Source organism: Solenopsis invicta, unplaced genomic scaffold, assembly GCF_016802725.1.
Source record: "Solenopsis invicta isolate M01_SB unplaced genomic scaffold, UNIL_Sinv_3.0 scaffold_258, whole genome shotgun sequence".
In the NCBI taxonomy this organism is placed as follows: Eukaryota; Metazoa; Arthropoda; class Insecta; order Hymenoptera; family Formicidae; genus Solenopsis; species Solenopsis invicta.
The window spans coordinates 1-14,144 of NW_024105259.1; the positions used below are offsets into that span (position 1 = coordinate 1).

The 14,144-nt window shown below is 36.0% G+C and overlaps 3 protein-coding genes across 3 annotated transcripts; all 3 read right to left on the bottom strand.

The window, feature by feature from the left end:
- Positions 1-4,399: 4,399 nt before the first annotated feature.
- Positions 4,400-5,374, bottom strand: LOC105204996. The gene has a single exon (XM_026136469.2). The coding sequence runs from the start codon at positions 5,372-5,374 to the stop codon at positions 4,400-4,402; it is 975 nt and encodes a 324-aa protein (XP_025992254.2).
- Positions 5,375-7,398: 2,024 nt separating this feature from the next.
- On the bottom strand, positions 7,399-9,864 carry LOC105202500. Its single transcript, XM_039459307.1, has 2 exons — positions 8,673-9,864; positions 7,399-8,615 (listed from the first exon to the last, which is right to left on the bottom strand). The coding sequence occupies exons 1-2, from the start codon at positions 9,862-9,864 to the stop codon at positions 7,399-7,401; spliced, it is 2,409 nt and encodes an 802-aa protein (XP_039315241.1).
- A 1,569-nt stretch (positions 9,865-11,433) lies between these two features.
- LOC113005778 lies at positions 11,434-12,666 on the bottom strand. Its single transcript, XM_026141660.2, has one exon. The coding sequence runs from the start codon at positions 12,664-12,666 to the stop codon at positions 11,434-11,436; it is 1,233 nt and encodes a 410-aa protein (XP_025997445.2).
- Between the last annotated feature and the right edge of the window lie 1,478 nt (positions 12,667-14,144).

Genomic DNA, 14,144 nt, shown 5'->3' on the forward strand with positions numbered 1-14,144 from the left:
AACTTTCGCTGAGCGTTTGAGCAGCTAACTTTACATTCATTTTATTTTTTGTCCACTGCAAATGTTTTTTATTAAGTTTATTTGCTAGATGAAAACATCCAGCTTCTTGCAATTGTATTAAATTTTCAATAACTTTAAAATTAATTACATGACCATGTGCATCCTGTAATATGCGCTTTGATGCAAATGCATTTCTTATTAACTTTAACATGTGAGCAGCATCTAGAAATATGGAAATATTGTGTCCATTTGTTGGATGTTTAAAAAAGGCTTTGTCATTAAAAATATCTGCTCCTAATTGTTTGCACATAGAGATGTTTGCCGCAAGTCCATCAAAGGTTAATGCAATAACTTCAACTCCAGATGGTGCTATAAACTCTAAAACAGTTTTGGTATGGTGGACTATAAAAGTTTACGGTTAAAGCAAATGCTCTTAATTGCGGAGAATATTTTCCTTTAATCTTTCCTTGTGTAATGTGCCCTATTATCGTGCGTTCGTCTACAATAGCCTATTGTACAAAAATAAAGTGAAATAATAATAGTTGCATTCATGTAACATTTTTTTTTACATAAATTGAAGAATCTAGGTAATATATTTTTAATATATTATCTTATAATTAGTACTAACATACATGTACATTCACAACATTCATATGCAATAATTAAAATAATTATAATATATAATTATATATTATACGTACGTTTATGAGTAGAGTTACAGATAAATTTATTGTAAATTAATATATACACAAATTCAATATAATAATAGAAAAATCGAATGATTTAAGTATGTACAATTTATTTTCATAATTATCTTATATACTATGGCATTGTATATAATATAATTATAATATTATATAACATCCATGTAAATATAGAAATAAATAAATATGTATATATATATATATTTATATATTTATATATATATATATATATATATATATATATATATATATATATAGGGGAAAGTAGGGTTATTGTACGCACTGGGTAATTGTACGCTTCGTGGTTTGGCACCTTCCCGATGAATAAAACTTATATCACGACGATATTTGTAGGCTGAAGGCATTTTTTAAATATATAACCATACGTTATATCATTTAAAAACGTAGTTAATTTAAAAAATAAGAAAAAATAAAATCATGATTTTTCTTGCGATTTTGGCGTTCAGAAAATAAGGCAATAAGTCTGTATTTTTACTTTATTCGTTTAATTTTGTTATACCTAACAAAAGTACGTTTTTTCCTGCGTTCTTTGAGCTATTGTTTATTAAATTTAATTAAATAGTCATCCAGTAATTGTTTATTTATCAAATCAAGTCCGCCGTCGACAATTTTACGCATCCATCTTGAAAGGCGTGAGACCACGTGAGATCAACTATAGTGCCACTAGTACAGTGTAGTGCAGTGTAGTGTAGTTAAAAGAATGGGCTATAACCTCATTTTTCCTCCGCGTCCATTTATCCAACCGCACGTACAATTACCCAAGGCCCGAGAAATTTTTTCGTTTAACCACTTGCTTCTTTTTGCTGAATATAGCATTATCAAATAAAAAATTGTTCAATATGACAATACATAATGATAAAAAAATGTTTAAAGTTTCTATTTCTGTACTCGTATCGATTTCAACTTTAAAAATCACTTCACTGCGATAAATTTCCCTTAGGTGCGTGCAATTTACCTACTTTCCCCTATAGCATATACTATAGCATATATTTTAATGTATAATAAAAACACGTATTTTGTGTACTTATTTATACAATATTTATTATTACACACATATATTTGCACTACATTTGTAATTATTTATACATAATTTACATTTAGTTATTGTGAAATTCAGAAAATGTTTATTATATATATAATAAATGTATAGTATATACTATATATATTTATAATATATAATACATATTTATTATTTATTTTCTATATACTATACATTTTTATAATAAACTTCTTCTCACTTTCACACGATTGCTCAGTGCGAATTATGTATAAATAATTATAAATGTAGTAGAAATATGTACCTATGTATAATAATTACATGTATAAGTAATTACACAAATACGTGTTTTTATTGTTTTATATCTATACCTGTATAATATCTGATGAAGTCAGAGAAAGGAAACTCTTTGAACGATGTTCTAATAATAACTCCTCTAGGCTTTTAATTTTCTTCTTCTGGCGATAATGCTGTACTCTCAATCTATTTATTATCTTGTCCTTTTTTTCGGAAGACTTCTTATACATATTTACTAATTTAAGAATGGTTCTTGGTGATATATTTTCCACATTTTCAGAAATGTCACCTATGTACCTAATTGTTTTTTTTTGGAGTTTGAGTGATGACTTCACATTGAGCAGCAGTTTCTGTACTCATAGTTGACATACTTGGTGTAGCAATTTCCATATCAACATACGAGGTGTGTTCAAAAAGTATCGCGAATTTTGTGTTTTTTCAAAAATTATTTATTTATTCACGAATATCTATTTTGTCCCCTTCAAAGTAATCCCCATGAGATATTATACACTTGTGCCAACGGTTTTTCCAATCTTCGAAGCACTTCAAAAAATCATTTTCTTTTATCTTGTTCAGCTCCTCCTTCGATGCCGTCTTTATCTCGTCAAGCGTAGCGTAACGTCGTCCTTTCATGGGCCTCTTCAGTTTAGGGAACAAGAAAAAGTCACAGGGGGCCAGATCTGGGGAATACGGTGGCTGCGGCATCATTAGTGTGTTGTTTTTGGCCAAAAAGTCGCGCACAAGCAACGATGTGTGAGCAGGGGCGTTATCGTGGTGCAAAAGCCAATTTTTGTTCTTCCACAAATCCGGGCGTTTCTGGCGGATTGCTTCGCGCAAATTGCGCATAACTTGCAGGTAATATTCCTTATTGACCGTTCTACCCTGTGGCAAGAACTCATGATGCACCACGCCCCTGCAATCGAAGAAAACTGTCAGCAAAACTTTCACATTCGACCGAACTTGGCGCGCTTTTTTCGGTCTTGGTTCGTGCGGCAGCTTCCATTGAGATGATTGAGCTTTGGTTTCCACGTCATAACCATAAACCCACGATTTGTCACCAGTTATGACCCTCTGGAGCAAATTTGGGTCGTCGCGGACAGAGTCCAACATCTCATTAGCAATGTTCATGCGATGCTGTTTTTGGTCGCAATTGAGCAATTTTGGTACGAATTTCGCGGCGACCCGTCTCATGCCCAAATCATTGATAAAAATCGAATGGCACGAGCCAATCGATATGTTTAGGTCCTCAGCAACTTCTCTAACGGTGATTCGACGATTGGCCAATACCATTTTCTCCACTTCATTAATTTTTTCGTCTGTTGTTGAAGTGCTCGGGCGTCCGGCACGCTCTTCGTCGTTCACATCTTCTCGGCCTTCTGAGAACATTTTGTACCACCGATAAACGTTGCTTCGGTCCAAGGTAGCTTCTCCGTATGCCACAGTCAACATTCGGAATGCATCCGCGCACTTAATTTCGTTTTTCACACAAAATTTGATACAGGTTCTTTGATCCATTTTTTTGAATAGGTAAAAATCGAAGACGATCCAAAACACGTGCAAGCAAAGCAGCTGTCAACAATTAAGTGAACATTCAAAATGGCCGAGCTTGTCGGCATAAGTGAGAGACATGAGTACCAACATAACGCCACAAAAAGATCGAAATTCGAATATACGTAACCCGCGAAAATTCAAAATTCGCGATACTTTTTGAACACACCTCGTAATTATTAGTACTCGCAATATCATCCATACTGAAAAGATAACATTTAAAATATACAAATAATATATAATTAAATGAAAAATTTACAAAAACAGAATTTCCAACTAATTTAAAGCGTATATAAAATACTAATATTATTACCTTTCTTTTGATGTATTTGGAGTTTGAGTGATGACTTCACATTGAGCAGCACTTTCTGTATTCATAGTTGACATACTTGGTGTTGCAATTTCCATATCAACGTAATTATTAGTATTTTCAATATCATCCGTACTAAAGAGACAACATTTAAAATATACAAATAATGTATAATTAAATGAAAAATTTACAAAAACAGAATTTCCAACTAATTTAAAGTGTATACGAAATACTAGTATTATTACCTTTTGTTAAGGCCAAATGAGATTGCAAATTCTTAAATCAGTGTGTGTCTTTATTAAGTCTGTGAGTGCTCTTGACGTTCGTTAGATACAGAAATTACTACAGGACTAGATGGTGGCGCGCATACGCGTCCTTCCCCGGTTACTAGCGCCGCTGTTGCGCACTGAATGTCTCCCATGAGCTCTGGCATATAATACGCGCGCCATTCAAACAAATAAGCAAATGAATGAGAATGACAAATAATCACGTCCTAACACACCGCCCACCAAGATTAGACGGCTAATCTTTTTCATCTGACATATCGTTTACGGGCAATTTACAAAGCTTGGCAATGGATCTCTTGGTGGTGCCAGTAGCTGTACGAACAGTAACAATTCGTATTAAACCGTCTTTACCCGCATGTGTATCAATTACTCGTCCTGTTTTCCACTTCAAAGAGGGAAGATTATCATCTTGTAATAATACGAGATCATCAATCTTAATGTTTTCTCTTGTTGTCCTCCATTTGACACGATTTTGAAGGTTGGCCACGTACTCTGCCGCCCACCGTTGCCAGAAGTCTTGAACTGCTCGCTGAATTGCTTCCCATCTGTCGAGGCGATTGATTTTGATATGTGACAGATCAACTTCGGGAAGACTTGTCAATGGTCCTCCTATCAGGAAGTGTCCTGGAGTTAAAGGTAACAAATCTGATGGATCAGAAGACAATGGAGATATAGGCCTAGAGTTTAGGCAAGCTTCAATTTGCACTAAAGCGGTTGTCAACTCTTCAAATGTAAACAAGTTGTTGCCCATTATTCTCTTCAAATGATATTTACAACTCTTCGCGCCTGCTTCCCATATTCCTCCTAGATGGGGTGAATAAGGCGGGATGAATGTCCACTCAATGTGCATTTGTTGCAAAGCATCGCCAATGGTTTCCTTAATAGATGTGCGAACGAATTTATGGATTTCAGCTAATTCACGTTTAGCTCCAATAAAATTAGTGGCATTGTCACTGCAGATTTTGTGTGGTACTCCTCTTCGTCCCACAAAACGTCGTAACGCAGCCATAAAGGCTGATGTAGATAACTCGCTCACTGCTTCCAAGTGAATGGCTCTTGTAGTAAAGCAGACGAATAAAGCTATATAGGATTTGCAAGTTTTTCTACCGCGTCCCTTGTTAACTAGTGTAATGATGGGCCCAGCGTAATCAACACCGGTGATGCTGAATGCTCGTGACGGAGTGATCCTTGTACTGGGTAGTGATCCCATAGTTTGTGTTAATCCCTTAGGACTAGTCTTGACTCATCGAATGCAATTGCGACAAACTTGACGCACTAGATTCCTAGCATTTAAAGGCCAATACTGTTGCCGTATTGAGGCAAGTAATAACAAAGGTCCAGCATGTAACAGCTTGCGATGTTCTCTCTCGATGATCAAACGTGTAAACTTGCACTTAGCATGTAATAGAATAGGGTGCTTTCGTTCAAAGCTCCAAGGTGCCTCTTGAAGACGGCTACCTACCCTGATAATACCATTTTTATCCAAAAATGCCCTTAATTGTAATAGCTTGCTAGTTGGTTTTACTTGGCCTTGTTCTTGCAAATGATGTAGATCTTCCTTGAAGAATGAATTTTGCGAATATCTTATTATTGTAATTTGAGCCTTTGTTAATTCCTGTATGGTTAATCCATTCAACATTCTTTCTTCCGATTTTTTCTGACAATTGGCGATAAATCTGAAGCAGTACGCTACTGTACGCTCTATTTTTGTTGAGGTAGAACAATTTTGAATAAGTTTATAAATGATGTTATCCGCTACTGGCTGTTGCAAGCTTAAATTGCAGGTGCGAGCGTTCTTCTTGGTCTTTGACTCGATGTATGCTAAATCTTCATTCTTGATCTGGCACTGTGCTCCTTGTTCGGGTGCTTTGACATGAGGTTCAGATAGCCACCCTGGACCATGCCACCATATATGATTATCAATAAGCCTTGCAGGTGTAACGCCTCGTGAAATCAGGTCCGCTGGGTTTTCAGAGCCCTTGACGTGCTTCCAACAGTCAGCTGGTAGAATGTCGATAATGTCGGCTACGCGATTCGATATGAAAGGCTTCCAACGAGATATGTCTCCTCGCAGCCAATACAACACCACCATTGACCACGCCCAAATTTCATTAATAGCAATGTGAATTGCCCGCATAACGTTTTTAATTAATTTGGCTAATAATAATGCGCTGCACAACTCTAATCTTGGAATAGATTGCCGTCTCAGAGGAGCTACTCACGCTTTGGAACATAGTAGATTAGCTGTTATATTGCCCGAACACGCGTCCTTTGATTGTATATAAAGGCATGCCCCGTAGGCATCTTCGGACGCATCGCAAAACCCATGCATAGCTATTACATTATTTACTGATGAACCGACAACCAATCGAGGTACTCGCAACGTATTTATATCGACTAGATTAGTTTGAAATTCCTTCCACTTCTCTAAAATTTCTTCGGGAAGACGGGCATCCCAATTACCTTGATCTCCCAAAGCCTCTGCATTAATATTTTCGCTGTCGTTAATACAGGACCGATTAAACTAAGCGGATCAAAGAGTTTGCTTATTGCTGACAACATTTCTCGTTTTGTAGAGACACTCGAAATCGTTTGAATTGTAAATCGAAATTCATCTAAGCTGTGATTCCAATTAAGCCCCAATGTCTTGACTACATTGTTAATATCAATATTTGAATTGGCATTACATTCACGCAATTCGGTAGGTACGTTTTCCAATACGTCACTTGAATTCGAACACCATTTGTGAGCTAAGAATTGCCCTTCTGCTAACAACGCAACTAATTGTCTTTGTAAATTTTGTGCATCATTAATAGTATCAATTCCTGTAATAATATCGTCCACGTAGGTGTCATTTAACAATGCACATGCAGCAAGAGGATATCGTTCAGATCCGTTCGCTGCTAATTCTCGCAAAAATCGTATAGCCAAGTATGGTGCACATGCTTGCTGCCCATAAGTGACTGTATTCAATTGAAATTCCTTCACAGGTTCGTCAAGTGAGAATCGCCATAGGATACGCTGAAAATTTCTATCATTGCTATGCACCAAAATTTGACGATACATCTTTTGTAAATCAGCAGTTATAACTACTTTATGAAATCGAAATCGAATGATTATGTTAATTAAATCGTCTTGCAATGTAGGACCGACTAGCAGTGCATCGTTCAATGACACACCTCTACTATTTTTCGCTGATGCATCGAATACAACGCGTAATTTAGTACTACTGCTTTATTCCTTAACTACTTCATGATGCGGTAGGTAAACAATGTTTTCTGAATCAATAATAGGTTCATTCGCAATAGACATGTGTCCTAGCTTAACGTATTCTTGCATGAAATTAATGTATCTGTCATGAAATGTGTTGTCGCCTTTGAACTTACGTTCTAATTGATTTAGTCGTTTTAAAGCTATGCCTCTATTGTTACCGATAGGCTTATTCCCTTCACGGAATGGCAATCTGACTATAAATCTCCCATCGCTTGATCGCGCGGTAGTTTGTTCGAAAAGTTTTTCGCAACGTTTTTCGTCGACAGATGTAATTTGTTTTTCATCGTCGTAACCTTCTAGCTTCCAAAATTTCTCTAAATTATTATTTAATGACTCCTCGGGATTTAGTGAACATATCATTACTCTTAAGGAATTCAAATTGCAAACTTGATTCTTTGATGTGTCAGACTGCATTGAACCAGCAATTATCCACCCTAGTTTAGTATTTTGCAAAATTAATTGATGTTCTCCTAGTTCAATTTTCCCATTATCCATTAAGTCATAAAAATATTCTGCGCCGAGTAGCATGTCTATTGCGCCAGGTTTGAAGAACTCAGCATCGGCTAAATTGAGATTGTTTGGAATTTGCAATTTCTTATGATCTATTTCTACGGATGGCAAGTATTTGGTAATTTTAGATACGATTAAACATTGAGCGTTTAACTGAAAGCTAGAATGTTTGGACTTGATTTGTACATCGCATGAACTATGAATCTTATTCTCTATCTCATTTAGACAAGAGATAACTTCTGATACTCTATCGCATTTTAATCCTAATCTATTGTGCGTATGTTTTGTAATGAAGTTAGCTTCGCTTGCACTATCAAGCAGTACGCGGACGGGTATGGTGTTACCATTGCGTTGAGTCGCTTCAACCACTGCTGTAGCCATGAGACGTCTCTGTCCACCACTTGAAGAATGATGAACGCTTACATTATTGGCTATTGTTCTATTATTTGTTTCTGACTGAGACTCTGAACCTGTTGAATCAATTGACGGCTCTGGTTCAGCTGGCAAAACCCTTTCCATTTGTGACATGTGACACAACGTGTTGTGTTTTTTGGCACATTCACGGCAAGGACCACATTTACACGTCTTGATGTAATGATCATTTTTTAGGCAGTTCAAGCATAACCATAATCGTTTGACCTCTTTGATACGATCAGGTATGAATAAAGCTAAAAATTTCTCACAAAAATAGATTAAGTGATTACCGTTACAAAAATAGCACTTACCTGACTCTAATGCGGTGGTTAGAGTCGTCTTTTTAATAACCTCACTCCTTGCAGAAGAATTTGGTTTTGTACCAGTCACTACGGCACCTTTACCTCTCTGATCACCGTCCTTGTTAGTGCGTTCTGTTTTTTCGATTACTCTAGATTCGATTCGCTCTATGGTTTGACATCTTCGTTTTAAGAATTCCATCATGTCGACTAGCCTTGGATTGTCATTTGTCTCTATCTCCTCTCCCCATGCACGAAGAGTCCTTGTATCAACCTTGTTTTTTAGCATATGTAATATGAGTTCATCCCAAGAATCAGTGGGCAAACCTAACACCTTCAAAACTCGCAAATGTCTGGAAGTATAATCAATTAGCTCTCGAAGGATCCTCGCGGATTCCTTTGCTACCACAGGTATTGAAAATAAACATTGTATGTGCTTCTTTTTTAACGACTTTGGGTCATCGTATCTTTGCTCTAACAATTCCCAAGCCGTTCTGTAATTTTGACTTGTCATCTCTATAGACTCTATAATTTTCGCGGCGTTGCCCGAAATCGACGAAATCAAGTATTGAAACTTTTCAATATCTGATAAGTTAGCTTTATCGTGTATTATTGAACGGAAACTATCGCTAAAACATTTCCATTCTTCTATTTTTCCATCAAAACGCGGAAGTTTAATTGTAGGTAACTTGACTCTAGTGTCTGGGTTAGTTGAATTTGCGTTCATAGCCACACGATTGAGAATCTTTGTTTGACGTGACAGTATGGCCGATAACGTTTCGTTTTCAATTGACGGTGAGTTGGCTGACACCTCGTTTTGTGTGCCACGCCCTATTTGCGAAATTATTTCAGATTGTTGTTGCAACAATTGCACGATAGCATTTGTGCTACTAGATTCAGTACCTTCTGAAGGCACCTTTGTAAAACGCTTTAATAATGACTTTACCTCAAAATATTTTTGTTCAAAGGCTTTTTCCTCCGCCGTGTCCTCCTCGGAGAGGTCGTCTACTCGTTCTAACAACTGTTGTTGAACATGCTCAAATTCTCGATAGATTTCCTCTAACCTTTCCAATCTTGTTTCAGCTTCCTCTTTGTCGAGTCTGCCTTTGTCGTCGATGATTTGTGACGTTTGTGTTCTTATTCTCGTAAGTTTCGCCTTCACGTATCCACGTGTCTTGCGTAATTTGGCGACAACTTCTGCCATCTTGAAACCTGTTGATTGCTAGCTTGCCTTGTCGATTGCTTTAAATATTCAGCAAATTGTGTATGTGGACTGTATACTGAAATCGTATTCTGTTCGGACTTGATCCGGCTCGTGATGACCAAAATGTTAAGGCCAAAAATGAGATTGCAAATTCTTGAATCAGTGTGTGTCTTTATTAAGTCTGTGAGTGCTCTTGACGTTCGTTAGATACAGAAATTACTACATAACTAGACGGTGGCGCGCACACGTGTCCTTCCCCGGTTACTAGCGCCGCTGTTGCACACTGAATGTCTCCCATGAGCTCTGGCATATAATACGCGCGCCATTCAAACAAATAAGCAAATGAATGAGAATGACAAATAATCACGTCCTAACACTTATCTTTATGTTAAACTTAACTAATAATTTTTCTAATTATTTTTTAGCATACTGCATTTTATTATATTATTTTTACCGGAACTTGGATTAATTTTGTTAAATATTAATGTTATTATTAGAACTATGTTCCAATCAATGCCAGTACTGGAAATTGATTTAATCATTATTTAACAAGTCTTGTATATAATGATAAAAGTGTAGGTTGTATTTTAAATTAATATGTATATATGTATGTGAAAAAGGTTTTATCACAGCCTGTGGGACCGCAGATAATAGAGGTCCAAGGGTGTTTCCACCGTGTATCCATTTTTACGAATAACGCTCGGTGGCTGATGTTTTTACTTAAAAACTTTTATATTGTAATACAGGTAAATATTAGAAAAATCGATAAACTTCTGATAATACAAAGATATTTTATTCAAAAGCTCAAAAATACAATTATATAACAAATAATTATAAATTACAATGACCGTATGGTAACATCCCATAAGGCCCATACCGTTTTCGTTTATCAAATGTCTGCTTACATGTTTTACTCTCTGTACTCGTTATTACGTTATGAAGCTCCGTACGTCTGATAGAGTCAAAATAAAATCAAAATAAATTATCGACGTATCTCCTTTATCTGTAACGAGTGATCTGACAGAATAATAGTTGATTAATTTACTGTTTGCAAAATTAAGAGTTATACCTTTAGTTTTGCAAATTTTTACGGTACTACCATCGAGTTTACGTACAAGAAATGCGTAAAATTTCGGGCCAGCCGAAACAAAAGATTTAATGTAACTACCCTCACCGTAGCACGCTAATTCATTCGTCAAGTCACCCAACAATTTATCGGTTGGTGGTTCATAAGCGTTCTGAGAATTATTGCTTACGTATATACTACATGAATTCGGTATCGCAATATAAAGCCCTATCTCCGAGGCGCTCGAGACATTCATATAATTTTAAACGCGCTTGAGTTGTCGTGTATGCAGCTATCACAATATTTGTTAGAGCGGATGGCGTTAAATTTTCATCTGTATATATGTACATAACCAACATATAAAACATCGTCATCATTAACAGGTAATATACTTGTAACATCAACTTCGTTACTAGAAAGCAGTTGTATTAATCTTTTACGCGTTGTTACAATTTCAACTTTAGGTAGATTCTCACGTTGACCAAGTTTTCCCCAAAAAGAATTCAAACATAATTTGAAAAAGCTCGGAGACCAGGATTGATACATATTTTTTCAGGATCTAATTTAATACCCTCCGCTCGCTCATATTCCTTTATGTATCGTCTTTTTGACTCTTCATAGGTGCAATCGGAAGGCCAACTGCTAGCTTCTTGTTTAATTTTTAAAAAAGTATTAATGTATTCTGTGAAGTGACCACTCTCCTTAGATTGGGGATTATATTGCGTTACCTCATATTGCCAAATTTCATAAATATTTACAAGCTTATAACCAACACTTATAGCTTTGCGTATTTCTTGTACTACCCACGTACCGGTGAATTCGCGATCGGCAACATTCTCGTGTGTACACGCTGTTTGACACATATTTTCGCAACATGTACGACATAAAGCAAACATTAATTTACCATGCATACGCACCGGTAATACAGGATGATAAAGCATACGCGGTGATAATATTGAACAATAAACGAATCCTTCTATTTTATCAATTTCGACACCTGGACCCGTTAATTCGTGACACTCTTCACCGACATATATTTTCGGATGTCTTACAGGAAATATACCTGTTTTACAAATGTATGGGTAAAAAGAACATACATCGACATAATGTATCTTCTCATTATCCTTTACATCGTAAAGAGACATCACGTTCTCTGTACGACCACCGTAAAAAGCATCGCGGGGATTTAACGCAGGCTGAGATATAGCTGGATAATTTTTTAAAAACATACGCATATCCTCTCTAGATTTTAAAATACGTTCATAATCGCACTCCCACATTTCTGTTAAAACATATCCAGCGGCTATAATTTTTGCTGTAATAAACTGAATACGTTCTAAACGGGCATCCATTGTATCATAACCGATTCCTTGGTTTCTATTTACAGTGTAGCATCGGGTACAACCATGCCAATAACAACCGTGGAATTGCAAAACATGTTTAATCGTCACGCCGTTATTGATTTCTTCATAATATCCGTTAATTAAAACACTTTCGGGTAATCGTGTCTCACGACCATGTCCAGCGTGAGCTATAACACGACCCAATTCGCACTCTGTCCAAATCAACCAAGAAACAGCTTTATGCGATTGATTTTGACCCCAACGATAACCGCCCGTTGGTATAATACCAATTTTATTTTTTTGAAGAAAATTTTTACGATAAACGCGTGAACAGGCTGATGCTATTGTGGTACTTTCCTCGAAAGGGCAAACCTTACCACATTTAATAAACATTTTACGAAAAGCTAAGCAGGCTTTACGTAATATCATCACATAATTTTTACAATAATGTACGATTTCTTTTTCAAAATCAAATATATAATTTAATTCCTTTGCTTTAGTATACCAAGATAAAAACCGTTCGCGCTCATTATTTTGCATATAACAACTTGAATAATATTTCAAATCTGGTAACGGTCCTATAATTTTGATTTTCAGGTGTATTAAATAAATGTGGGAATATACCTTTTGTAGTACAACCGTTAAGTTCAAAAGCTTTTAGTAAAGCACTCACTGGCATATGAAGATAATTTAAACTATCGAGAAATGTCGTGTGGCCCTATCATCATTACAATGATATTTGTACCGTTTAGTATTATTGACGGCATCTCATTTACACCACCTCTCGTAGCAAAATGTCTCAAAATAAATTGAGCATCAAAAGCTTTCGCATTATAAGCGATACAAATTGTACGACTAAACAAGCGTAGTAGCTTTGTAGCTAAATCAACAAGTTGCTTTGCAGGGTCTTGATCAAATACATATTCACGTATACCGCAATATTGACATAATTTTGTCATATCATCATCATCATTATCTTCTAAACAATAAGTACATGTTTGTTGCACAACACATAAATTTGGTACATGTAATCGTTTTTTATCATCCCCTTTAATGCGCGTGTTTTGTTGTGTTTCAAAATCATAAAATAAAAACAATATTTTCGGTCGTTTATCGGTAGTTTGTTTTATAGGCTGTATATAGCATAAATAGTTAATATGACAAAAATCTTTACATGTTTTGCAATATACCACGTTACAATCATGTTCCCCTTTTTTTTATCTATTTTCATAAATCTTGAGCACGTGTCACATATTTTTAATGTATCGCAAACACTGTTTTTATTTATTTTTCTCTTATTTGTATCATCGTACGGGTTTTTTAAATGCTGTTGAAAACAATCGTTGTTATAAAAAGAGCGTTTACAAAAATTACATTTAATACGGGGATTTGCGGTTATTATACACGGTAGTTGGACCATACAACGATTACATTTGCGCGAACATTTATGATCGCTTATTCTAGTATACGCTACATTGCAAAACACGCAAAAACCCCTGCTTCCTACAGCGGCGTGTAAATTTAGAATCGGCTTGAAATGGTGTAATCTTCGATAATATAGAACACGTAGCGTATGTACGACGCTAGTGAATGAATTTATTACATAATCTGTCCCATCATATAAAGGCTCTCCACCATGCCCTAGGGTTTCAACCTCGTATACAATTATAGCTACACCCGAGTTTGCTAAATATTTTTGAAAATACTCTAACTCCGATATAGAACAACCATTAGGCGGTATATTTATTTTAGCATTTTTTACAAGCTCGAGCGCCTTTTCTTTTTGTAGTTTACCCCTAGCCAAACGTATAGCCATCCAATAACGATGTAACTCACCCGAACGAATTTCATCGCGTTCTGCATATCCCAAA